We start from the raw sequence: 26,979 nt of genomic DNA, 5'->3' as shown, positions 1-26,979 counted from the left end.
GCCCGTTGCCAGTTGAGCAAGCCCTGGCCATGGCCCTGCTTGGAAGTGTTCCAAGAGAAGGCATTAAGCCCCTGCAGAAATTTCTTCTGCAATACATGTTTTCAGAGCAAAATAGAACTGTGAGAAATTATTAAGTAAAGGACATGGGAGCAGGTGGCAGGAGGAGGGGAAAGCTCGACAGCCTGAATTGTGGGGCTTATAACTTATTGTGAAGGGATTCTAGGATTCCTGTTTCAGCAAAACATCACCCCTCAACTGGTGGCACGTGGCTTAATCCATTTGAAATGAAATGTTCTCAATTAGCCAGGAGGTTTGATGTGCTCCCTGCCTCAGCTGTTCTGCTCCCTCCCCATCCCATTTACTGATTCAGCAACTGTTTGGAAGGGAGAAATTATCCCTGGACACTCATTTTTATGACTACATTTAAATACTGTGACTCCCTTGTGGGGCCAGCACTGTTGCTTTTGCCTTCCTCCCAAGTGCCTCACTTCATAAGAAAATTGAGTTGTGGTTCTTGCCGGGACAGTATTGTTTAAAATGCCCTATGTAGCACCACAGAATGAGCTGCTGCTTCCCAGGCAGGGAGTGGACATATTCTATCCCCTTCAGAGCGCTGAGGATGCAGTCTTGAAAAAGGAAGATGCTCTCAGTCTCATATCTCATGTCCTCAGCTTCTGCTGCCTCTAGAAGAATCAAGGATGCTCAGCTTCTTGCTAGATCTGGCCTCAAGCACAAACAAGCAGCTGCCAGGCCCTAGGAGATGAGAGGTATGCTAAGGATGATGACAGGCAGTATGACAAAGGCCTGCCTACTGTAAGGCTTACAGCCATAGAGAGTCCCAGGTGGCCTGCTTTTCCAAAGGTGCTGGACTCTTAGAGCTTCAGCAGGAGAGTTCAGCACCTCTGAAAATCAAGCCACAGCTCTGTACGTCAGAGATGGGGTATAGGTGCTGACCATTCCTGTCTGCACACCCATTGTGTGGGGTAGGAGAGGTGTACTGAACTCCTTCCTAAGGATGGGCAGATCATTACTCTGAAGGATATAACTGTAGCGAGACCTTCACTCTGTTAACTATAACAGCCACAGTGAGAAGTTTAACTTGGACAGCACCTGGATTTTGCAGTGATGTGATGAATCAATTTGCCTGGGTTCCCCATAGACCTCCTACTAGGAGCACTTGCAGCAGGGCTTCCTGCCACTTCCCCTCCTGTTTTAATCCCGGTGGAATTTTCCCATCAAGCTTCCAGCAGAGAGGCAGACAGAGCCAAAGTTCCCCTGGAAAGAGAGGCAGGTTGGGGAGCACAGCTCTGGCTCTGGCTAATTTTAATAGCTCATTCCCACTGTAGCATGCCATGGCTTTCAGTGCAAGACTGTCCCAAGAGCAGGGCTATGGGATGTGACTCAGTGCGCCATACTTAAAAGCTGTCCACAGTCTTGTGGGTTGATAGGACATCACTCGGTGCCTAATTGGCCAGTGTCAGCACTCCCATTGGATTCAGTGGTAGTGGGATAAGATCCACAGGTAGGACCCCCCATATACTTCACAGTGTAATAAGCCTAAATTCTGCAGTAGCGTAATTGTATTAATTACATTGATTTAATTGGTTGCTATGGAGCATCCTTTGCTGCATATGAAAGAGGTGTCAGAAACAGAATGCATCTAAGTTCCACTAGATTTGTCAAAGCTGCTCCTCTCTGCTCCCCTGCTGCTTGTTGAGATCTCTTGCCATGGTTTCCTTGGGAAGGGAGGGACTGGAAAAGCCTCTGAACCAGCCTAGCATGGCAGCAAACCCAGGAGGAATCTCTGAGGCTGGTTCCCCTGTTATGCCCCAGAGTGGCAGGGTGCCTCCAAAGAGGTCTTAATACTATGCAAGGTAGGGTCTACAATCTGCACAGCTAGTCTTAAAGTGGCTGGTAGCATGCTGATTCTGGCCAGCCTACTTCCATCCATGCTGACATCCCTGACCAGATATGCCTTTTCCCACTTCCAGGGCTAAACCAGGCATCTCTATAATTTCCCTATATTGTTTCACTTGATTTCCAGCCATTTCTGCTGCCAGACATCAGGGACAACAGCCAGCGCAGATATGCCTTTTACAAGGATCTTGAGCAGTGGCTCTGGGCTTTGCTTGTCCTGCAGTTTGTCAGTTGAGATGCAGGACACTACCTGCCTCTTCTGGGCAACGCAGTAGACAACAATGTCAATCATCCAGCTAATGCCCCCACTGCAGAACCAAAGATATAGCAGTAAACCAGCTTTGGCAAAATGATGGGCTTGGCTTCAGTACAGTGAAATCTGGTGATTTTGTGCCTTCTTCATAGACCAGGGGTTTTCAACCTTTTTGAGTCAGTTCCTGAGGTGCTGCTTGCTCAGAGCAGCCCACAATGATCCAGGCCTCCCAAGCAATTGTTCCCAGTGCTCTTCCCTCCCACCCATTGTACCCTTGGTGGCCAGTTGAGAAGGTAGGAGTCCCCTGGCGGCCAGATGAGCTGGGGGGAGAGGGCAGAGTGGGGGGGCTGATCAGCGAGTGTGCCGGCAGTGGAAGTGGAGGCTAGCGCCCACTGCTGGATACCCCCAAGGCCATCCCACGTACCCCTGGTTTGAAATCCCCGTCATAGGCTACCAAGTTCCACAGCAAATCCCTGGAGCACATGGAAGTCTTCTCTGGGGTTGAGCAGTGGTGGGAGGTCACATGCTAATGAGGGGGAAGGAATGGCAGCATGAATGTTTGGTGTTGCTGTAGCAGCTTCAATCTGAGTATTTCCCCCTCTGTCTCTTGTGAAGGAGGTTGCTGTGGAGAGATCTTTAACCCACCAGCTATAAGGCTCCAAACTGGAGGATGTAGCAGGAATTACTGTAATGTGGATAAGAATGAATAGGTCCTATGGTTGATGGACTCAATTTCTGAGGTGTGGAGCTAGAAGACCTTTGTTTAAATGGTGCTTCCTATGTCATCATTCTCCTGTTTTTATGGTCAGTGGTGTCCAGGAAGAGGCTAATTTTGGGTATTCTCTGAGCAGAGCATAGGGGCATTGCTTGCATGGCACGGCAGAGTGGGTAGTCCACCATAAGCCCACAGCTCAGAGTGGTAGTCTGCTGGGGAAGACCCTCTTAAAAGTTTCACCGGCCAGCGTCTGGGAGAATCCAGTTCCATCACTTCCCCCACACAGAGGAGAAGCAGTGATAAACAGCCTAGGCCTGCAATTCTGAGTTGTAGGCCCGACTGAAAACAACCTCCTTGCACCAGCAGATCCCCAAAACAAAAATGCCTGATTTCAAAGGACTGTTGAGTGTGTTACCCAGAAGCCTCTTCAAGTGGAGATCCTGCAGAGTTTCAGCAGCCGATTGAAATAACTCGGCCCCTGAGGTGTTTTCTTTGGCAGATCAAACCGCCATGTGTTTTCACTCCCTAAGGCAGTATTCAGAGGAAAAGGGAAGGCCTGAAATTTTTTCCTGGGTGTCCTATCTGGAGCTGCCTGCCTGCAGGTATGTGTGTGCAACTAGCATCCAGGCTGCAGGCTGTGGGGGGGGAGAGCTGAACTGCTATTACTGGCCCCATTGAGGGGGGTACACGGTGACTTGCGGCTTCATTTCATCTCCAGCGGTGCCTGCTCAGTTCTGTAGCCAGTAAAAATCAGGTTTACATGGGGAAAGGTGCCAGAGCTGCCTGTGAATTCCATCAGCCTCAAACCTAATGTGTTTCATCTCCCCTACCTTTAAAGTGTTCTCTCCATATTCATCCAGACTTTCTTGTATAATAACTTTCTCTGTGGGGTGACTCCCTTTCCTTTAAGGTAGCGTGATGATGAAGTCTTGCAGCCTTCACAGAGGTGTCAAATTAGATGGTCTGGGAAGAGTGCTAGCCTGATGGTAGAGCTTCCCTCTGCCTGGCCTTGTAGTCTCCGTCCTGCATGCCAAGCAACAACTCCCTAGAATTGTCTTTGAAAACAAGAGCTGTTGGGTGTCAGGCCATGTACTGACAGATGGGAGTTTACATCACAGTGGCTAAGATTCCAGTTACAGCCTGACTAAAGATGGGTTATAGGTCAAGGCCCGCTTGCTGTCCTAGGAAGCGGTGCCTTCATGGCAGGGAGGAGGGATGGATGTGGGGCAGAGTAAAGCTTGCCGCTCATGTACTGTGCTATGGCTAGAGAAAGTGCAGAACCCCATGGCTGAGGGATGGTTCTCTGTGACTGTGGGGGCCTTACCTCGTCTTTTGTTCATTCATGCATCCTGGCAGAATCCACCGGATCCAGGGACTGGAAGGATGGCCATTGTCTGGGGTTTTGTGCTCAGTGTTCCCCTCCATTGAACCCTGTGACTTGTACCTTTATCTTTGTTGTGTTGTACCTGTAATCTTTTGATGTTGGGGTCCTCTAGCCCCTCCTTCCTCTAATTGGTTGGGCCTTTTCTTGCTTTGGGTTCTGCTCACCCTTCTTAGTTACCTGGGATGCTGAATGACGAGACTTTTGCATTAAATACAGCTGCTGCTGCTTTCTATTGGGCTGGCAGGAAATTCAGCTTTCCCTCAGGCCTGTGGAAGATGGCTCCTCCTTACGTAATTATTCTCCCCACTTAGGGCTCCTTGAGACTTGATCTACTTTCCTGAAGCAAGACCTGATCTGGGGGGATCCTGTGTACCTGTGATACCTGGGGGACTCGCTGCTCCAGGTGCTCAGTCCTTCTGTGGATCAGACCTATTATGCCAAACTCACCTGGTCTGTACCATCCAGTGGCACATGCCAAGTTAACCTTGCATGGTGCGGGGATGCAGGTCAGACCCTTTCCTCAGCCTCCCTCTCTGCTCTCTTGCAGCTCACCTTGCAGAGCACCAAGTCCCGTGTGGCCTTCTTCGAGGAGCTGTAGGAGATGAACCAGCCACCCTGCACTGCTGCTTCCACCAAACCAGCCATCAACCAGCCAGAACTGCTCTGACCAAGGACACGTATGCACATGCCACTGGCTGGGGAGCCAGGTTTGAGCTCTTCCACCCACCAGCTGGGTGCAGTCTGGGACATGCTGCCATTCATGTGCAATGGACTTGGTCCATCAGCTGTCCAAGGATTTCAGCATTATGTTCTCTAGCTTAGTATATATTAATGCCCTGTAGTTTTTAACTATCTGCCCTCTTCTCCCTTTTATAATGTAGAGCCGAGCTATCCCCTGCAGTCTTTTTAATGGCATTTTACTTGGTCATGACTCTTGCATGACTGTTTTGGGAGATGGCAGGGTAGGAGTGAACATGTACATGGGAAGAGACTCCTTTCCCACCAGCCCTGGTTCAGGGGACACCACAAATGCTGTGTTCTCCTGCAAGCAAAGATGTGGCATGGCTGGCAGTTCCTGGGGGCACATCTGCTCCTGGCCAGATGACCACAAATGTCAGCCAGATTTCAGAGGGGAAGAGTGCCTCTAGGACCCCTTGGGAACACAGCGTGCTGTGATGCAGTTCTGTAAGTCAGCAGGGCAGCCTCACCTTAGAAAGTGTGCTCAGCTCTGGTTGCATCATCTCTGAAAGAACCTTGCAGGAATAGATCAGAGATGAGCAATGATAACAATTGGAGGCTTATGGAGGCTTCTGTACAAGGCAAGAGTGAAGCAATTGAAACTGTTTACCTTAGGCAGGAGATAGTGAAAGTACACAGCAGTGAGTACACAGCAGTGAATATGGGAGGGAGGATGGGATCACTTCTTCTCTTGAAGCATAAGAATGAGTCAGTGGTTAGTTGAATTGGATGATGGCATGCTCAAAGCTGGCCAAAGAAAATACCTTCTCAACTTGTGCAATGGGTCTGTGAAACTGTTAAAAAATGTCATTCAGGGCCATGAGCATAGCAGGCTTTAGCTGGATACAAAACCAGCCAGTTCTGACACAGTGTTACAAGGTTGAGCTCCGATCCCTAGGACCCAGAGAGAGGTTTTTTGGGGTGTAAATCATCCCTTAGCTGCATGCTACAGAGTTGTTTTGCCTTCCATGGAAGCATGTGGTTCAGGTCATTGTTGGGGACAGAATACTAGACTAGGGATATGTCTGTATTATCCCTGTGGCGATCCCCATCCCACTGCCCACTCATTTGCTCTCTGCACGTGCTGCATGGTGTTATCCTATTGCAAGGCTGCTTTTTGGCACAGAACGAGGGATGCTCTTAAGGTCTTAGTCTTGGGCAAGTCCCTGGGAGCAGCTCTGGGTGTGTCTAGCACTGCTCCGACAGTAAAGACATGCAGCACGTGTGGGGCAGGAACTTATGGGAGGATCTTGCTTCTCCATGGCACTCTCAGGATCATCATGGAGACCCTATGCACATCCCAGGGTGTACTGCTGAGCTGACCTGTTATACGTGCTTCTGTTCATGAGAATTGCAGCTGCTTGGCCTCTTTGCAAACCTTTGCTCTCGCTCCTTTGTCACCTTAGATAGCACAGAGAGCTGGACTTCTGCTGCTGTAGCCTCTCCTGGGTGTTGAATCCTGCTGAGCCCATGCCATAGGAGCAAGGTGGCTTTGTCTGGGGCAGAGTCTGTGGTTTTCAGTCTCTTAAGGAGCATGCTAGGAGTACTTGTGGCTCCTGTGGCCACCCTGGCACAGAGCCACACAAGAGATTTGTCCTGATGTGGCCATGGTGGGATTGGCTGTTAAGTGCAAGGAGTGAAGTAGCTTTCTAGGCAGCCAAATGGATGAGGTCAGTGGGGGCCTCACCTTCTGAAAAGAGCAAACCCAGGCTACCTCCTGCCCTTGGGAGAGGAATAATGCCTGTCACGTGCTTTGCCACCCCCCTGCCTCCTGTGCCAAGACTAACTCCAATCAGCCTTTGCTTTGTTTTCTCTGTGTTGGGGGATGTGCATGGATAGGTGCTAGGAATCATGTTTACAATTGATCTTCCAGGCTGGATCGCCCTTCACAAACTTCAGAGCCCTGCCCTTGAATGATGGCTTCTGATCTGCCACCCATGCTGAACTCCCTGCCCATAAGAGGCTGCTGTCCCCTAACACCCCTCTGGTCCCATTATTATTGCATTCTACTTTGGTATAAAGCTTTCTAGCCAGAGCAAATAGAGCAGCTTCTCGTGTGTTAACCCAGGTGTTGGCCTTGAATCCAGGGGCAAAGAAGTCCCACATCTATAGCAGACCTGGGGATACTTTGAGTTTTGACAAGTAGGATCTTTCCCAGTTGCCCATTGTCAGTGCTGTCCATGTTTACCTGGTGAGTGCAATCATATCCTGTTTACCATTTCAGTTGCCTTTTTAAAAAGATTCCAGTGGTCCATTGGTACCCACGTTCAAACCTGTGTGCTTGTGTATTGGTCACAAGATGCCTCCATGGTGCTGGGCCTACTCGTTTCCAGAGTGGTGTATAAGATACTATTTTGGAGCGTGTTGCTTTTTGTAGTGTTTGCAGGGGAAGGAGGCAGAGCAGATGCCCAGATTTCCAGCTACAGAGTCTGACTCTGGGTCCTGGGGTACTGCCAGGTCCCCACTGGGACCCTCACATCCACCTACAGACCCCAGAAACAGTGCAGTCACATTTACTGAAAGGCTGGGCTCATGTCCTGGTGTAGCCTAGGAGCACTGAAGAACAATTCACCATGAGCGGGCTGACGGCTAGAGCTGTGAATCCCAGCCTCGCTACAGCCGATGGAAGCATGACACTTTTTTTGAGGAAGCCAGGATTTCTCTCAGAGTTTTCAGTTAATGCACTGGGGCAAGTTCAACCCACATGCTGCCTGCCAGCATTTAACATCCCTAAACTCTGCTCCCCACAGCATTTGCACAGACTTTTAAGCCTGGGCACTTGGACGGTACTGTGAAGTCCAGCATGATCCTCAGCTGGATACAAATTGCAGTCTGTTTTGCCTATGCATGAGGTTTGACTGGGCAGCTCTGGGGAGACTGGCTAATGACTTTTGGAACTGGAGTAAATTTCCTATGGAGATGGATGAGGAGGTGTTTTCCCCTTTTCCCTTTCAAAATCCAAGCACTTTCCTTCAATAACACTAACAGTGATGGCCCACCTGTCCACACTCTGCAAGCAGCAAAAACACTAATGATCCCACTTTAACCAGCACAACTAACCTGCTTCCCCCTACCTCCTTTTTTTTCTTTCTTTCCACAACTGTCTGTTTTAATCACAAAGGATTAAAGGATCACATTCATCCCAGCAGTGACTTCAGGCAAGGTCTGGCTGTGTTGGCCCTGAGGTTCAGCTGATGGCTCAGTCTGCCATATCTCTTCCGGCTTTTAGCAGATCATTTCCTGACATCTTTTTTTTTTAAATTGAGAAGGTCCCTGATTTTTATTGACTCACCTTCTATTTGAGAATGTATGCATCTGAAATTCAGATAGATACAGTAGCCCTTTTCCTTGGACAGGGGCCAGTATGTAAGGCCCTTTTTCTATTCCCGTGGATTGTTCCGAAGAATTGATTGTTTTCTCATTTGTTTTAATAAAAACTCAAGGCACTCCAAGAGGCACTGTGGGCTTTTTTGGGGAAGTGGGGGGCCAGAATGAATACAAGAGGGCTTTGTTCCTGTAATACTGCAGCAAGTTGTAAAGCAGCTTTAATGAGTGACAGGACTACAGCTCCTCCAGAATGGAAGTTCATTTATGCTGCATTTACCAACACCAAGATACAATGCCATCCACTAGCTATAGCAGGGGTGGAGGGCCACTTACCGAGTTTTGGCAAGTCATTGAGGGCCACATGGGTAGCTCCACCTCTTGACAGGTGCCCTGCCCCCGGTCGATATCTTGGAGCCAGAAGTCCTGCTCCCTAACCACTGACTTTTGCCACCTGAAAGTACTCCTTTCAACTCGGAACCAGAAAAATACTAAATTATATTCTAAAAATCAAACATACTACAACACGCATTAATTTCATTTCAAAAAATATTTTGTCCTGATTTACATGTGTTTGTGTAGTGTACATAGAGGTGTTAGTATAATAGGTTAAAATGAAGTCTCCCACTTGTAGATTGTGGGAGGGTGGATATAGAATCATAGAAAGGAGGACTGGAAGGGACCTGTAAGAGCATCAAGTCCAGTCCCCTGCCATTTGCAGGAGGTAATTGGGTTCAAACAAGCTCAATAAGGTGTTTGTCCAGGCTTTTTTTAAAAAAAGACGACCAGAGATGGCAACTGAACCACCCCTGCTGGAAGCATGTTCTACATGCTAGTTATCCGTATGGAAAAGAAATTTTTCCTTATGTCCAGCTGAAACTTTTTCTTGACTAGCTTGTGTCCATTGGTCTATGTTTTCCTCAGGGGTAGGGGGGGAGCTTTTCTGAAAAGTTGTTCTCCTAGATCCTGGTGTTCTCCCTTGACATATTTGTAGGGAGCTATCAAGTCACCTCTCAGCCTCCTTTTGCTCAGGCTGAACAAACCCAGATCCCAAGGTCTTTCCTCAAAGGGCCTGTCCCCCAGGCCCTGGATCATGTGGGTGGCCCTTCTCTGTACCCTTTCAAGCTTGTCCACATCCTTCTTGAAGTGCGGTGCCCAGAACTGGACACAGTACTCCAGTTGTGGCCTCACCAATGCTGGATAGAGGGGGAGGAGCACCTCTCTGGATCTGTTAGCATCACATCTGGTGATGCATGCCAGAGTACTATTTGCCCTGTTGGTGATTTTGTCACACTGGTGACTCATATTCATCTTCTGGTCAATTGACACCCCCAGGTCCCTTTTGGATGCAGTGCCTTTTGGATAGGTTTGTGGGTATGTGGGGTGTGGGTGTCTGTGTGGGATTTGAGGGGGGTGGATAGGTATGGGGGGTGTGGTGTGGGTGTGTGTGGATTTTGTAGGGGGCTATGAGTGTGTGGGGGGAGGGTGGTTGGGGAGGGTTTGCCCACTGCACCCTCCCTCCCCTGCAGCAGGCAGAGCCCCAGCCAGCACTCCTGCAAGCCTAGGCTTTGCAGTCCTGCTTCTCTTGTCCCCAGGGCACCATACGCCCACTTGCTGCCACTTCCCCCCATTTGCCAGTGCTGTTGTTCTTCTGCCGCTTCCATGTCCGGCCCCACCCCCAGCACCAGGTTCCAGTTTCTCCTGCAGTCCCAGCGATGCAACTGGGAACAAGGTGGTACTAGAGCTGCTGGCAGGCGAGCAGGGGGGGAGTGGGAAAATGGCTGTGGCAGGTGGGGGGAAGGGGCAGCAAGCAGGCATGCGGAGCGCAGCAACAGCTGGGTGGGAGTGGGGGCCGCATGCTGGTGCACCGGAGCTAGTGCCAGTGGGGCAACAGGAGTGCGGGGTCAGGGCCAGCAGAAGTCCATGGAGCCAGGCTGGCTTCTTTCCCTGCTTGAGCAGTGCAGCCTGGCTCCATACAGCCCCTGCCAGCCCAGAACCTATGCTCCTGTGCAGAAACTGCTGCTTGGCATGGAGGAAAGCAGCTCCCTCCCTTGCTGTCACCAGGCAGTTTTAGCTGCATCTGCCTGGAGCCTGCACTAGGCTGCGGTGTGGCTCCTTCGCCACCTTTGTGCTGCCTAGCGCAGCAGCAGTGGCCATGTGGAGCGGCCACAGGGCAGCTCACAAGCGGCAGTGAAAGAGCCATACCGCAGCCTAGCACGGTGCAGACTCCCGGCAGCCTCAGCAAAAACTGCCCAGCAGTAGTGAGGGGGAGGAGCTGCTTCTCCTACATGGAGCAGCAGTTTCTGCCCAGCTGCTCCTGCTCAGCCCAGACATGCAAGCCCAGAGCTGGCATGGGGCCCATGCTCAGCAGTGGCATTGCGGGACAAACTGCTGCTCAGCACGGGAGAAAAGCAGCCCCTCCCACTGCTGGTGCTCTTTGGTGCACCTGCTCGGAGCCCATGTGGGGCTACCTGTACCTGCTCTCTGCTGCCACTGCTGCCCCACAGGATAGCCCAGAGGTGGTGATGATGCAGCAGAGATGCAGGACAACCTTGCATGGGCTCCGGGTGGCTGCATCAGGAAGCATTGGCCACTGGCGGTGCTTTTCTCCCACACCGAGCAGCAGTCCGTTCTGCACCGCTGCTGCTCAGCCCAGACAGGCAAACGTGGGGTCAGGGCTGTGCGCGCTTGTCCCCACCTGTACTGTGGGGTTGGGGCAGAGGGGACTGGGAGCAAGCAGGTGTGCAGGAGCCAGCGGCAGCCAGACAGGAGCGCGGGGCCTGCACTGGTGTGCTGGAGCAAGTGCCAGTGGCACAGCAGGAGCATGGCGTCCTAGCCAGCTGGGGCTCTATGGATCTGGGCCAGCTCCCCTCTCTCTGCTGGTGCAGCCTAGCCTGGCTCCATAGACCCCTGCCAGCTGGAGTTCTGCATTCCTGCCACCCTGCTCTGGGCCGCACTGGCACTGGCCCTGGGACAGCAGCGCGGGCACTGCATGCCCGCTTGCTTCCACACTCCCCATTGCTTTCCCCACTTTCCCACCCACCGGCCGCTCTGCACCATGTGGCTTGCAGCTGAATGGCCGGACCGCAAGACTCAGCAAGAGCTGGCCTGGCCTGTGGTCCTCCTCTGCCTCCACCCCTTCTTACCTGAATTACCCACTCTGGCACAGGGAGGCACAAACTGCCACACATTCCCTGGGGGGGCCTTGCTGTTCAGGGTCCTGTCGTGGTTTCCCTTGGGTCCTACTGCCCCTAACTCCTGTCATGTTTGACAGGCAGCCTGGGGCAGATAAATATTAATTTTCTGAATTTTTTAGAGGCCCTGTGGGCCTGATATAATGGCCTGGTGGGCTGGATGCAGCATGCAGGCCATATTTTGCCACCCCTGAGCTATAGGATGGCCCAATGCTGGAGAACCTCTGGAGGTAAGAGAATAACATCCTGTCTGTTCTATCCATGCCAGTGGTTCTCAACTGTTTTAGTCAGGACACCTTTCACAACTTTGTATGAATTTGGTAGTTTCCCCACTTGAGAACCATCATTGTGCTGCTTCTGTGTACCTCAGTGATTCTCAGCCAGGTGCTGCTGTACACTTCTGCCTGTAGTGGGGTTTTCTGATAAACTAAAGCAGGCAGTAGCAGAGGCATAACTAATGAGATTTGTGCCCTGGGCAAAACTCCCGTGTGCCATTGGGATAGGAAGCTCCTCTGACTAGGCAGTGCAAGGGGCTCCTTCAACCCAGCCCAACCCCTCCAGATGGGCAATGAAAAGGGCTGCATCCAGAGCACATGCTTTTGCCATAGCTGCTCCCGCAAGTGGGAAGCTGTGGCACAGACCTGTCTGCCTGGCACAGCTCCACTTCTGGGAGGAGTGTGGGGTCAGAGCAGGGAAGGGTAGCAGGAATGTGTGCTTCAGCCACACCTGTTCCCCAGTCTGCCTTTACAGAAGATGTGTGAGGCATTTCAACCGGGCTGTGGCAGCCCCCCACATTATACACCCTAGTTAAGAACTGTTGATTGGTGATGCCTTGTACACTGCATTGCCCCATGTCCACCATGTCTGCTCAGGAGAGAGTGTAATGTACCCCCTTCCTGAGCAGGGTAGATCTGTATTGTATAGACTAAGTAAATTAGAGATCTATGTAGCACAAGCTTTCAGGAGCTGGAGCTCACTTTATCAGCTGCTGAACTGTAGGTGGCATGAGCTGACAAACTGTACATGCCACAGTTTTCAGCAAAGGGGAAGCGAACCCTGCAGAGTCACCATTTCTTCCCTGCTACCTGGAGGTAGAAGGGAAGGACAGCATCGAGTGAGCAGTCTTGGCTCTGCCTTCTCCATGCACTGTCCAGCATAGCACTGTCTGTTTGCCTGGGGCCATCCATTTTCTCCCAGAGAAGGAAAAGAGCAGGAAGTAGACTGGGACCCTCCAATTTGCAGTGTGCTTCCTGCGGTGCTGCTTGCTCAAGGGAGCCCACAATGATCCAGGCCTACCAAGCAATTGTTCCCAGTGCCCTTCCTTCCCAGCCAACACTAAACCAAAGCCCCAGTACAACTGAGCTTAGGCATTGTGTAAGGGAGCAGCTGATGCAGAAGATGGTGCCTTCTACCTGAGACCTTAGTATCCAGCCCCAGTGGGGCTAGCCCAGGCTCAGTGTGCAGCTGTATCTCATATTCCTTGACAACAAGCTGTGTAGTCTTGGGCACAACTCAGCAGCTGTTGTTACCTACCTTAGAGGTGCCTGGCCCCTGCTGACAGGTGAAGCAATTGCTCAGTGCACCCTGCATCCATGTGAAATGCCACCTTAGGGCTGTTTCAGGGTGCAAGGTACTATCATGAGCTCCAAGACATTTCATTACAGGAGACACGGCTGCAACCCCATGGCTCATGTTAATAGATTGGCTTGTTCTGTCTTGTAAATGAAGTTGGTAAATCAGGCAGAAGCTATTCATTACAGCGGAACCTGATCTGATGAGTCCTGGGAACACGTGGGTCTCTCTCTGCTTTGATCACAGTTGTTTTGCTCTCTGTCACGGCCCTGAGGTTTAGCATCACAGGCGCTGGCCCAGAAGCAGCTGTCAGCTCATTGAGATGTGGACCAGACAGCATCTCCCTGTGTTTGCTGCGCAGCACCAAGCACATTGGTGGCCCGTGTACCCCCAGCTGTGGTGCAGGTGCCCAATCTCCAATCAGCTGCCTTTTCTTGGCAGGCGTGTCCCATTTTTGAACACATCAGCTTGGGCCGCAGGGAGTTGCTGAAGAGCTAGGTTAATAGCCACTTGACCCAGCTGCTGTCTGAGCTATGCTGGGAGCAAGAAATGAAGCTTAATTTTTACTGGTCTCCATAATTTACATGGCTCCAGAGGATGGGAGGCCATGCACACCCCACCAAACAAGAGGCAGACCCCTCCAGTTGGCCCCACGTGGGCCCCATCACGCTGATGCGCTGGCAGGTTGGGAGCCACGTGTTTGCCTATGTAACCTAATGAATTCAGCAGCAGAGTTGTTTATCTGCTCCATGTTTGCACAGCCCCAGCAGCAAAGCCCCTGGAGATTAAATTTAGCTCTTGACGAGGGCTTGTCCTAGAATGATGGTTCTGTTTGTCACATTGATGTGCTGCACTTTTTTTTTTTGCAGTCAATAATATACTTGGAAGAAGTGGGTGGGCTGATTGCGCTCTAGTTTCTTGTTTTAATGGGGGGCCGGCTCAGGGGAGAGAAGCCGACTTTAATTCTGGAAGGGATAATGAAGAGGAAAGCGGGGGATGCCCAAACTGTTCCATAAAGAACAGACTGCAAAATAAAGGGAAGGCAAAGTGATGCTGACCTAATTTCCCTGGTATCAAATGCAGAGAAGGCCTTACGCCGCTGGAATATCTCTAATATAAATAATGTAGCGGCTGCTGCGTGTGTGCAGATTAAGGCAAGAGTCTCTGATCTTGGGGAATTTTCACTGGTAAACAAAGACTAAAAGGTTTTTATAAACTCTGCAAATCCCAAGTTAGGTTCTTCATCAGAATTGAACTGAATTCTTGGCTGCAAGTAGGAGTTAACTATGCAGGGCTAGGGGAGGAGAGGAGAAGGGCAGCACTGCAAATGGTGGGGGCACAGCAACAATATACTGGGGACACAGCAGCAGCCTATCTGTGCCTGCCATCAGGGCTTGCTTCTCAAGTGACCATAGATCCCCCACAGGTTCAGTGGGGAGATAGAGCTATGGGGCTGCATTTCTGGCACTAGCTTGATTGAACCCTAATAAAGCTTTCCATTCCACCGAAACAGCCATGGCTGCAAATGAAGTATATCCCGCAGGCCTGGGGTGGGGGGAGTGGAGGAACACCCACACAGAAAAGAGCACTGCACCAGGGACTGTGCTAAAAGAACCGGCCTGATCGATCCCCAGCCTTTGAAAAATGTTATGACAGCTCCCAAGCAAACTATTATTTTTAAAGTGCTGCAAAACAATCTGCCTGCATGAGATCAGCATGAAGGATGCTCATTACCTGGGCAAGTTCACACCTGAGTCAAGAGCTACCTTGATCCTTTGAAGACATCAACACCAGGAAAGAGCAGTAAGGGAAAGTCATGTGATCCAGCCTGGCTTAGCCTTTTCTTGTCCCTTGCTTGTTAAGGACACAAATTGTGCGAGGAGTTCTCAGACCTTAGAGTGAACAAGCCTAGTGCAGGGATCAGGGAAAAATCTCTTATGTCGTCATATCTCTTTGCTCAAAAGACAAACTGGCCTCAACCAAAGATCCTACCTAACATTGACAGGTAAGGAGTGTTTCTGGGTGAGCAAAGATAACTAAACTCATCAGCATCTGTTATGTTTAAGCTATATATGTGTGTACACTCTCTCTCTCATCATAAAGAAAATGTTTATCTCAAAGGTAAACCATGTACTTGGTGTAGTGAAGTCTGCCTGAGTCTGCAGACAACTCCAGTGTCTTCAGGTTCATGTCTGTAACCAGACTGGTTCGAATTCTGATAGCGAAGTCCCTGCTACCGCAAGCTTTGGGCAGAGGTAGGCTCTAGAACGAGGAAGAAGTGAACTGAAAAAGGAGAAAGAAGCTGGAGAACAGGTTGAGAGGATGAGGTTCCAGTTACTATCTCACAATATGGAGAGGAAAAGGCAAAGCTTTCCAGGAGCCAGGGGGGTATGAAGAGAGTTTCAAATGCACCAGGCTAGAGACTGATAACCTACAGAAGTGATGCTACATACAGTGAAGCAGCAGCACCTACTTTCTACCACCTGGGTCTTCTCTCCACCTCACTGTTAAAGCCATGGCTCTGAAGACTGGCCCATGGTACTCCAGAGCCATATGCAGGAGTTGGCCAAGCCTAGGGAGTCATGCTTCTGTCATGAAGCTGTAGCAGACTCCTGTCCAATATGGCTTGAAGGCACATGGGAGGATTGGTACCTCTCAGTGCTGAGAGGAGCTCTACCCACCTCAAATCCTGCATCACTCCCTCCTGTGTGGATGGCATCCTGGCTGGTGGAAGGGCTGATAGATTTCAAACAAACCTATGTCACATCCTGGACTGGCTAGTGTCCTGGGGAGGACACTAGAGGAAGCAGGCAATGGCTGTGTTGTCACAGGCCTGTCTTGCATCCTCAGCTGCATCAGGCACTATCCTTCTCAGAGCTCCCACGCTCCTTCCATCACACACTTCCTGCCCAGGGCTCTGCTGTTGGTCCCTCCCTAGTCCTGCAGTTGTGTTCAGCCTCTTTGTTAGCTCAATCCTATTAAAAGTCACTGGAAGCCACCCCCCACCCTTCCAGCTTTAATTTTAATCTTGACTGCAATATGCATACATCAGTGACTTTGGATTCTCACACCCCACTGGTATTCAGAGCTGGGGCCATCCCATATACTCCTTGTGCTTTTATTTAAATTGTTTGTACCCACTCCATCTTCAGCCCTCCCTCTTTTATCCTCTCGTGCCCTTTTGGATCCCACTGGGCAGATTTAGAAGCCTGATTTCTCTGCAGAAATTAGCTTGCTGGAGGGCAGCAAGGGAGGAGAAGGGATGGGGTTTGCATGTCCTTCACGTCTGCCAAGATCCACTTAGCCCAGGAGAGAGAAGCTGCCTCCTGCATCCCAGCCATGAAGAGGAAGTGGCTGGAAAGCAAATCCACAGCTAAGGCTGGAGTGAGTGGGGGAAGATTCGTTGCACACGACACAGTGGGAAACCCACTAGAGGTCTAAAATCCTCTGACTGGAATTGCAATGAAGATGCATCCTCCCCACCAGTACCCTCCCTGATTTCCCCAGGAGGAAGCTGAGTGTTGTCTTTGGGGCACAGGTTAGCTTGTGTTTCCCAAAGGCAAACTCCTCCTTGGATAATAAATATTCTGAGTGAGACACAGCCTGGTCCCATGGATCTCTTGGAAGGGGCGAGTGATTAATGGCAGTACCAGTAATGATCAGGGCAGCCTGTCATCCTTGCCGCTGCCTGGGCCCGAATGCTAAGTAGAGGAGTCTGGGCAAGAGCTGCTCAGCCAGGTCCTGCTGCTTGCAAGGATTTTGTGCCTATGCCAAGCCTGTCACTACCACAGTCTATGCTGCCCTGCACTGCCTAATGGCTTGGGTCCTGGGGAGTCTCTAGGCTGCTGGGAATCCATGAGATCATTGCTCACTTGAGAAACAGGAGTATCCCTGGGACAGCAAGTAGTCTCAAAGGGTGTAGCCAGGTGAAAGGCCAGCAGTGCATTACCAGAGGCAGGGAGAGATGAGTTCCAGGCCCATGGTACTCCTATGTGGCCTCAGGGAAAGTACATAAAGGTGACTAACAAGGGCAAAGGTCCCAGCTTTGTGTCCTGTTTGCTCCTTCCATAGGATTTGGACCAAGACTTCAATTCATGAGGCTTTATTCTCTGCTTTGATTTTTTAGAGGCTTTGGCAAGACATCACCTATTGTTGCTGCAGCGCCCAAGGGCAGACCAGCAAGTGGGAATTTTCTCTCTCTTTAAGAGCTTGAGCTGCCTTCTATTGAAATCAGCATGAGTCTAAACAAGCATTAGAACAAGGCCTGATTGAAGGCACTGGGGGTAGGTGTTGAATATTGAAGCAAAGGTGCTTTCTTCACAAGGTGTTGTGTTGGAGCCAAATAGGTGTCAACAGAAAGCAAAGGAGCCTGCTTATCAGCCTTCCCACAGCTGAGCTTTCACCTTCTTAGGGTCTGGGCACAGAACACACGGAACTTGCACTGGTTTTGTACGTGGCTGGGAATCGGCATGCAGTCAAGTGATGACCAGGGGTAGCTGTTGCAGGAGGTACATTGACAGGTCAAAGCTACATCCAGGCACCTGCAAACACAGGACACCTGCACCAGTGGCTTTACTGCTTTTCATTTTCCTGGAGCAACCAAGTACTGGATTCTAGTGAATTTCAGCAGTGCTAGGATTTATGTTGGGTCTCCGTTTCTATTTTATACCAGTATGGATGTTCTGTGCGTCCAGGCCCTTGGTTATGTCATCAACCTACTGCTTTTCTGCTCATTCATAGAGTCTTCCAGGGAAACCTGTGTCAAAAAGATTTATTTCCTTATAGCAAATCAGCTGCAGCTTTCCTGCACCTCCCTCTGCCCAGCTGTAACCTGGATTTGACAGTATTCCCCTCTTTTCTGCTCCTCTGAATTTTTTCACACACTTCACCAGCTTTGAGATCCCCATCTCCGAGGCACCAGAGAAGATCAAAGATCAAAGAGTTATCATCATTATTCCTATTAACATCTGGCTGGCTGCTGGGGAGTGCTGGCAGTCTGGGGAATTGCAGAGGAATGTGACTAGAATTCCACTGTGTTTGCTGCGTGAGTGCTTGACAGAGGGACGTGCCAGCCCAGTGGTGCTCAACACCTGGCCCGCAGGCCAGATCTGGCCCACAGAGCAGTGTCATCCAGCCTGTGAGTCACCCCATAGATTCAGAAATTTGGCAGTGGGGGAGCAGTGGCAGCATTAACTGGATTTGCAGACTTGGACATGCTGAAGCACTCACCTGCAAGACTGCTGGGTCAAGCCTGCTATTGACAAGAGGCAAGATTCCCTTTGTCAATGCTGGAACATGCCAGTGCCAGGTACTGTCATGAATTATAGTGATGCACAGGCAGGCCCACCCCTGTGGTGCCTATGGGAGGGTGAGCTTCCCCTGGGGACTCCACTCAGAGGCTGTGGCTCATTCACACTCAAAGAACTCAGCTGGTACATAAGAGGATTTTTTTAGATTGTCATTTTACAGTCAAAGCAGCCTTGATAGAGTCATACTGAGCTGAAATTGGGGCCATTAAAACCTCAGCCCAGGAATGAAAATTCTTGTTATAAATGTGAGTAACGTAGAACAATCCTCCAGTGCACCAAGACAGCTGTCTGGGGGTCCCAGCACATTAGCCAAAATGGTTTTTCATTGCATGGCCCAGCAGTTGTTTTGAAGCTGGATATGCGGAGCAGTCTGTGCCCACCACTGCATCTCACTGCCTTTCTCACTGCATCTGCCAGTGGGAGTTGAATTTGGGTTTTCAGCACTAAAAAAAATCAGCCTCTGTTTTGACCTCAAGGAGCAGCTCCTGTAACTGGCATTCATGGTATGTTTTTAATCTTGGCATAGGTTGGCCACTAGAGAGAGACAAAGACCCTCTTGGCTTGGGCGTTCCCCTCATGGCCAAGGGAGTTGCTGCCCTCCACAGAATGAACAAGTCTTGGTTGCCAGTGATACGGGCTGATAAGCTTGTTCCTTCCTGCTTTCAAATCAGCTCCTTTTATTACTAGCGTAATCCTTCCCATGGTGGAGCTTCTCCACCCCACTACCAGCCATCACCAGCCTGATGCTCTGTTGGTTGAACTATCATCCCTTTCTTGGGTATCCCAAAGGCTCCTTCCTTCAGAGCACTCATGGTTCGGGGCAGCAGCTTCCGCACAGTGGCTCAAGCAGCACAGCCAGCCTGGTGGGGTGGTATCTGTCCATGTGCTACAACATACGCACACAATGACCCAACCCACAGCAAACACGCCTTTCATGTCACTTGCAAGTGAGCAACAGCTGTGGCTGCTACATGGTTGCTGATGGCAGGAGAGGGGGCACCCATGCAGCGGTGAATGGAGCTGCAGTCTGTGTGGCTGTGAAGGGGGGTGGGGGTGTGAGCATGGGGATGCACGTGTGTGTTTGTGTACGTGGGTGCTTGCGTGTAGATCAAGAGCTGCCTTAGTGTGTGGGTTGTAGGTTGTATGTTTATGTTTGTAGGTGGGTTGGTATCTGGGTTGGGGTGTGTGTATGTACCCGTGTATGAGGGTGGGCCCCTGTGCACAGAATCTGTGCAGTAGGATCCCAGGCTGGGGAAGACTGTGCCTGCCACTTATCAAGCTCATGACTCCTGGCTGGGTCTGTGGTTGTGCTGGTCCCCAACTGACCAGCCCCACTTCCTGGTGCTTTCTTTCAGTTTGCACATGCCACTATCTTGCACTCACTCAACACCCCAGGGTAGGGCCCAGAGATCAAATAAGATCCAGAAGCCCCTTGGCTCCTACCTACCTTTGCAGCCTATGAGAGTGAGGTACCTAAATCCCAGCAAGGATCTGAGCAGAGGTGGATACATCATGGGGAGAAGGGGTCTCTGCCAGCCCTGACCTCTCTTCTCAGGGTCAGGCACATTCCCAGCCTGCTGATTTCTGGGCTGTGGGACTGAATGCCGCTGCCTGCTCCTTCCCCCGCCTCTTCATCTTGATTTCCACTTTAAGCGTCTGGTAAATTGCAATTCTACCCAGATTTTTCGAGCGGTTTCTCATTACACGCAGGCCATTTATTCCCCAAACCGTGCACTGGGCAGGATCTTTATTGAATAATAGGAGGTGCTAAGATCAGCAAATGTGCCCATTTAAACTGTGGCCACATGAGATACAGGGAGGGCTCCTGCACCAGCCAGGGGATTCCCCATCAGGCTCAGACTGTTTAACCCTTTGCTGCCCTGCTGTCTAGAAGGCCAGGACAATGAATCCTAGAAAATTAGGGTTGGGAGGGACTTCAGCTTCTTCCTGGAACAAGGGCAGTCTCGTGGGCAGGGCGGTTGGCTAGGACTCAGGAGAGCTGCTTTCAGTTCCTGGCTCTGCTACAGAATTCCTGCCTGAATTTGCACAAGATGCTTAGTTACTGTATGTCTCAGTTTCCTCATGTGTAAAATGAGACTAATTCTTCCCTCCCTCCTAGGGGCATACAGAGGGTGCTGGGAGGAGCTCAGGTTGTTGTTATTAATAATCAGGTTTATAACCTGCCCTATCCAGAAAGGCTCAGAGAAGCTGCACTGTTCTGCAAAGAGGAATGCCATGCTACTAACCCAGGCGAATGCATTTTGAGCAACTGCATCACCTTATAAACATTAATGACCTGCACTCCCCCTCCCCAGTGAAGGCTGTAGCACTCTCCTTGGAGGAGGGAGGAAGAAACTGAGACACAGAAAGCGGAAGGGACTTTCCCCAGGTCAGACTGTAAGTATGCAGCAGAACTGGGAACAGAGCTGGAGTCCAGCCCTGACTCCCAGCCCTTCTCACTGCAAGACTCAACTCCTCAAGGAGCCTGGAAAATACACAGGATTCTCTGCAGTTACCTAGAAGTTCCCAGCAATGGAGCAGGAGATACGGAGATCCTTCCCCCGCTGACTTGTTCTCTGGAAAAGTGGCCCAGTGGTTACTGTGCTAGGCTGGCACCTAAGAGACCAAGGTCTGAGTCTCTGCTATGTGTGTCATATGTGATCATGGTCAAGTTATTTAACCACCTGACCCAACTCTTCAAGGTCTCCTCTGTACTAGGGGGACAAAAGCAGCTCTCACGCTCCTGGATGGGTTCATGAGGCTCAGCCCAATAACAACAATGAGATGCTTAGTGTGACACTGTCGAGAGCCATACAAGCTGCACAGGCAGAGCCATGGGGCCAGAAGGTGAACCAGGATCCAGTTGTGCTCTGTGCTGTGCAAACATAGACCAAGATGGCCTCTGCTCCACTGTGCTTCCAGAGACAACAGGAAGATCAGGGAGCATGGCGAGACCATGTTCGTCAACACAGCAGGCCAGGCCAGGCTCAGCCCACCCTGCTTGCCCAGAAGCAGCAGCAGCAGCAGCAACAGATTCTTCCTGCTCAGTGCAGTGTTGCTGCAGGATGGGTGTGAGAGGACAGACAGCCTCTCTCACCCTGGAGTTTGTCCAGTTTAAACAGGTCCTGCAAATTTGGGACAAAGGGAGTGCCAGAAAGGGGCAGGGAGAGCTCCTTGCTAAGATGGGAAGGAGGAGACCCTCAGAGTTAAGATGACCAAGAACGGACTCTTCCTTTGTCTGAAGAAGGGTGTTTGTGTCCCAAAGCTTGCAAATAACTATTTTACTCAAAAATGTGTCTGCCCTCCTCAAGAGGATGCTGGAGGTGTCTGCCTGTGCCCTTAGACCAGCACAGCTACAACCAACAACCCTAAGGGCCACTTGGGGAGGGTCTGGCACTGACACAGGGGAACAAAGGAAGTTCTTGCTCAGTTTTAGCCCAGCATAAGCAGCCCAGCCATGGCAAGGAAGCTGGCTTACACATCCCCATGTTAACCAAGTGAACAAAGGTCACCAGCAAGCAGTTGCACTATTTTAAAGTAAGGGGAAGCTTCCCAGTTGTGAGCACACAGCAGGCAGTGTAATGTAACTGGGTTTTCTGTCTACACTTGTCCTACTGGAAATGCAACTGAACTGTGGTAACTTAACCCTGCCTCATTCCTGGATAAGCTGCCCTTGTTGAACTTCTGCTTACTTCCAGTAGGAGTGGACAGAAAGAACAATTGCAACAGGTTCAGCTGAACTGTGTTTAAACCTTTTCCATTAAAATAGTAGTTACTTGTTGGTCCACACCCTAAATGTTGTGGTAGTGCTGGAGTGATGTTGTAGTTATGACAGTCCAGGAAATATGCAAGAGGCAAGGATATTTTGGGGGTAGTATCTGAGGACTTTCAGAGATTATTTTTTGGGGGGGCTGTAACAGGCACCACATCACAGGGGCTGCAGTACACCCTAGGGCCAACCTATACCTGTTCCTCCTCTTGGGCCACCTCCACTCTAACCTACAACAAAATTAATATAGTTGCGGAGGCTGCCTTCAGGTGCCCAGACTTTGGCTTTTGGTGCATTGCCCCACCCTGCTCATCATTAGCCTGCCAGTTGTCATATCCCTAACCCTGGCAGGGATCGCTCTTGTCCAGGCCCCCCTGGTCCAGTCTCTCTGGGATTTAGCTCTAGCTGCCCACCAGGTCCCTTTCCCTAGGGAGATTCTGTCTGGGCCTTCGCTGCTCACAGTATGGAAGGGGGGACAGTCTCTGAAGCACTCCCCCTGTGACCCCTTCTACCTGGTCCTCTGTTCAGGAGTCAGCCCCTTGGCCTCAGCCCTGCTTGTGCCTGACAGCCAGCCCTTGGCCCCAAGCACAGAGCCCTCCCTAGGCCTAGGGCATTGGCCCCTCAGCCTCAGCCCCACCTGTGCTTCGTAGTTAGCTCCTCAACCTCCCAGGCACAGGCCTTTTTAGGCCTCCTCCCACAACCAGTCCCAGACTGGCTGCCCTTCAGGGGACCTAATCTCATGGAGCTTTTGCCTAGGCCTTACCCCCCTTGGCCTCAATGCAGCTTACTCCTGTTTGCCAGGCTCCAAGCTCAGGGTACTTGCAGGCACCCTGCTCAGAGGCTTCTTCCTCCTCTACAACCACAAGCTGGTTCACTAGTGTAACACAAACCCAAAACAATGACAGACAACAAAATATAGAGCGTGTATCTTGCCCATGTAAAGCTCTGTCTATAGTAAATATATAAGCCAGTCTAAGCCTTGAGCCCCAGGCTCAAGCTTATATAGCCCTTGGTCTTCCCTTGATCGGTCATCTCATCTGGCCTGTTGCTAATAGGGCCCAGGTGCCTCTAATTCCCTATTCAGCAGACAAGTGTTCATCTGTCTGCAGTCTGCCTGCTGCAGTCTTCTGCTAAGCTTTTGCAACCAGTACCTACTCTGTCGCTCCACTTTCCCTTCCTCCAAGTAACAGGGGGAAAGTATCCCCAGTTCCAGTATTTTGAGCTCAAAAGCTTGCCTAAAATCTCTCCCAACCATGCAGTTAGTCCAATAAAAGACATCACCCCCCAAAATATCTACACCCTAAACACCAGCAACCATAATGAATTCAGCACAACTGAATTCATTACTGTCAAGGACACCCGTGGGTAGGATGCCCCTGTCAAACCCTTATTAGTAAGGGGTGACATGGGAGGCAGGGATGTGGCTGAGTTGCCTTGAATAAGTGATAGCATCTCCTGTCTAGGCTGGGCTGAGGGGCTACCAAAGAAAAAAGATTCAGTTCTCAGAACAAGAAGATGTGACAATCAGGATGGAAAACACAGCAATGGGAAGAGGAGGCTGAAGCATTGGGGACCGCTGTAGATCTCTTCTCCAGGGCCGGTGGGAACTCAGAGGTAGGAGATATCAAGTGTCCAGACACAGGAGGCAGACAGAGGACTGATTCAGAGCCTGGAGTTGCTTGGGAGAATGCAAAAGAAGAAGAAGACCCTTTTTTTTTTTGGAGTTGTTCGGGTCCGGATCCTTGTGGTATGGAGGAAAGCTGGCTACAAGGGTTCAGGATAGCCCCTTGGGGATGGCATAGGGCTGCCGGAAGCCAGTAAGGGACAGGAAAGACAGCTTCACTGTGCAAGCCAGATACAGTCACTGAGATTCAGTGCCTGTTTGTGAATGTACTAGCACAGGAAGCATCATGGAGCAGCTTGGAACAATTAAATCTAATTCTCCTCAGGCTAATTAAAATGGCTGGAATCTCATTTTCTGCCATCTACTGGGCTTCACCTCATTAAAGTTTATGGTGTCTCTGCACCCAGTCAAGAGAAAAATGCCAGAAACTAGGAAGCCAACACACTGCACTGGAGGCTGGGACAGGAGATGGGGAAGGGGACCAAAGTAGGAGAGGGAGCTGCAGGTCAGGACTCAGGCTGGTGCATTACTGCTGGGCTCTTACAGGAGATGTATTTGGCTCCATATCAGGCCCTGATGATCACAGCATCAGGGGCTGAGTCATGGGCTGCTGATTGACCTGGAAGTGCCCTCCATGGAGAATGGTGAGTTCCCCTGCACATGTACACACACACAAACACGCATGTACATGAGTGCATACACACATCTTTCCTCTGTAGCCTTCCTCCCAAGGTAAATGAGGTCCTTGCCATTCAGTCAGTGATGCCACTTTGAGGACTTGTTATGCATTAGGTTGGTCAGCAGAGGTTAAAGCAGGTGTGTCCATCTCACCCTGTGCCCCAGGTTGGATCTGGACTGTGGGGCTCCTTGTAGGCTAAATCTGTGGGGCAAGTGATGGCTGTGGTTGTGGTGGGGCCTGTAGCAGAGGAGGCAGAGGTAATAGCAAGGTCAGCAGTTTTTGACACTGTTATCTCAGCCTTCTCATCCCAGCAGTGCTACGTAGGCTTCAGGAGGCTGGATGTGAGACTGAACCCAAGTTCTGTCTGTCTGCGAGGTCTGTCCTGTCTCTCCTCTGCTGGGCTGATGAGAGGGCTGGCTTGGGGCTGTAATTCCCAGCACTTTGCCGGCTTCATGTTAATAAGATCAAATATAATTTAGACTGTACGGGGAATTTACTCAGAGCTTTCCGGAGAGTGATTAAGGTGGAAGCCTTTCCCCAAGGAGCTCAGGATCTCTGCTAAGGCCGGCCAGGCACACACTAGGCAGGGGGTGGGGCAGGAACCCAGGGAGGTGGGATGCTGGGCAGGGGGTGCCACAGAAGTATGGACAAGATAGAACCAGTTGCTTGCTCCCAGGCTATGATGGGGCTCCCAGTGATGCTCCCCCTAGAGCAGCTGAGCCCAGCACTTCTACACTAAAGTCAGGGCAGTGACTGCGTAGATATACCTGAACTAGCTCGGCTCCAGGTAATAGAGCAGTTGTGATGGGCTATCTTGGAGCCTGGCACTTCCTCAGGTGACTGACTCCAAGATAGCCCATCACAACTGCACTATTACCTGGAGCCGAGCTAGTTCAAGTACAGCTAGTTCAGGTACGTCTACATACATTGCAGTCACACCCCTGACGTTAGTGTAGAAGTGTTAATGCTGGGCTCAGCTGCTCCAGGGGGAGCATCACTGGGAGTCCCATGGTAGCCTGGGAGCAAGCAACTGGTTCTGTCTTGTTAGTCTGGGGTCTGGGCTGCCATGGCTTCTTACTATTGGGACCTGAGCTGGCTAGAATAAAGCTGGCTTGGGTAAGTCTATGCTGGCTGTGCTGATGCCTTGCACTTCAGGAAAGACATAACCGTCATCAAAATACCAAATTAGGCCAGTCCCAACAGATCTGCCTTCCACTCTGGGCTATACCAGGTCCAACCAAGCCATCTCCCATCAATTACATTCTTATTTACACAACATGTAATTAACTTGGGAGGTCATCGATACTGGACATTATGGATGCCAATAGTATAACTGGGTTCAAATTTATGGAGGGCAGATCCATCAGGAGCTGTTAAATGCAAGAGCTGGGGATGTAACCTTAGGTTCAGGACATCCCCAAACCCATGCCTGCTGGGAGGGTATGACATGGGATAGATGACTGCGCATAGGCTCTATTTCTTATACTCTTCCTCTAATGCATTCACTACTTGCCAGTTATGGGGACAGATCTTGAGCTAGAGGACCCTTGATCTGATCCAACATTGCAGTTCTCATGAGCTATTCTGGATTTGCACTGAGCTCAGAGAATAATCTGATTTCTGATCTCAGACTTTCCACTCCCCCTGGATCTGTTTCCAAGGCTAGAAACATACAGGCTAGAAAGACGCACACTTTTAGCAGGAATGGTCATTAACCCCTGGAATACAAAATGTTACAAGAGATATGGTGAATTCTTGACTCCTTGAAGATGTGTTTCTATTTCAACCAGAGGTTCTGGGCTCGGTGCACAAGTCCCTGGGTCAGTCCCTTGCTTGTATTCTGCAGGCGAGATGACATACAAGATGACCACATGCGTCTCTTGTGGTCTTGTAGGATTCTAACCTCAGTCCTCGTCCATGGCATAGAGCCAACTGCATCTCTGGCAACCACATACCTTCCAGGAGGGGACCTTTTACCTGAGGAGCTCCAAATGTTCATGTTGATACCTCCCTATGGAGGCTCCAGGATTCTGTCTTGCATTTTGGCCCATGGAACATTCCTAAGTGCCAGTCCAATACATCTGGGAAGAGAAGATATATGAGCATGAAAACCAGAGGCCCTGTATAAATTCGCCTGGCTCTAAAATTTACCAGCCTCCTCCAGAGAGACCTCAGGGGTCTAAGCTGTAGGGAAAAGAGATGAACAAGTGTCATTATTATTATTTGGATGGAGGTGGGAGCTCATGGCACCAGCTGAGATCAGGACCTCATTGTGCTGGGTGCTGCACAGACACAGAATTTCCAAGTGTTTGCAATCAAGCTAGATGGGATAGACAGAGGAAGGCTCATTGTGTGCATTTTACAGCTGGGGAATTGAGGCTCGGGCTGTACTGGAGACCTTTCATCATACTAAATAATATCTACATCACAGGCAGCTCCACTGAATCTATTTGTGAAGTGGAGTTCTACTGAGCGTGAGGAAGACTGTACCCAAATCTGGC

General features: G+C 50.5%; 1 protein-coding gene across 5 annotated transcripts in view; it reads left to right on the top strand.

The window, feature by feature from the left end:
* The window catches only part of NF2 (neurofibromin 2), a 71,290-nt gene extending 64,310 nt beyond the window's left edge, over positions 1–6,980 (top strand). For all 5 annotated transcript variants that reach the window (XM_019539305.1, XM_019539304.1, XM_019539303.1 and 2 more), the window contains one exon: positions 4,817–6,980. Coding sequence is in view for 3 of the 5 variants with exons in the window: in XM_019539303.1 (XP_019394848.1) it covers positions 4,817–4,867 (51 nt within the window). In the remaining 2 variants the exon portion in view is untranslated. The remainder of the gene's footprint in view (positions 1–4,816) is intronic.
* The last annotated feature ends 19,999 nt before the right edge of the window (positions 6,981–26,979 follow it).

Source organism: Crocodylus porosus, unplaced genomic scaffold, assembly GCF_001723895.1.
Source record: "Crocodylus porosus isolate Cpor-Errol unplaced genomic scaffold, CroPor_comp1, whole genome shotgun sequence".
Lineage (NCBI taxonomy): Eukaryota > Metazoa > Chordata > Crocodylia > Crocodylidae > Crocodylus > Crocodylus porosus.
This window is presented reverse-complemented; position numbering and strand designations above follow the sequence as displayed.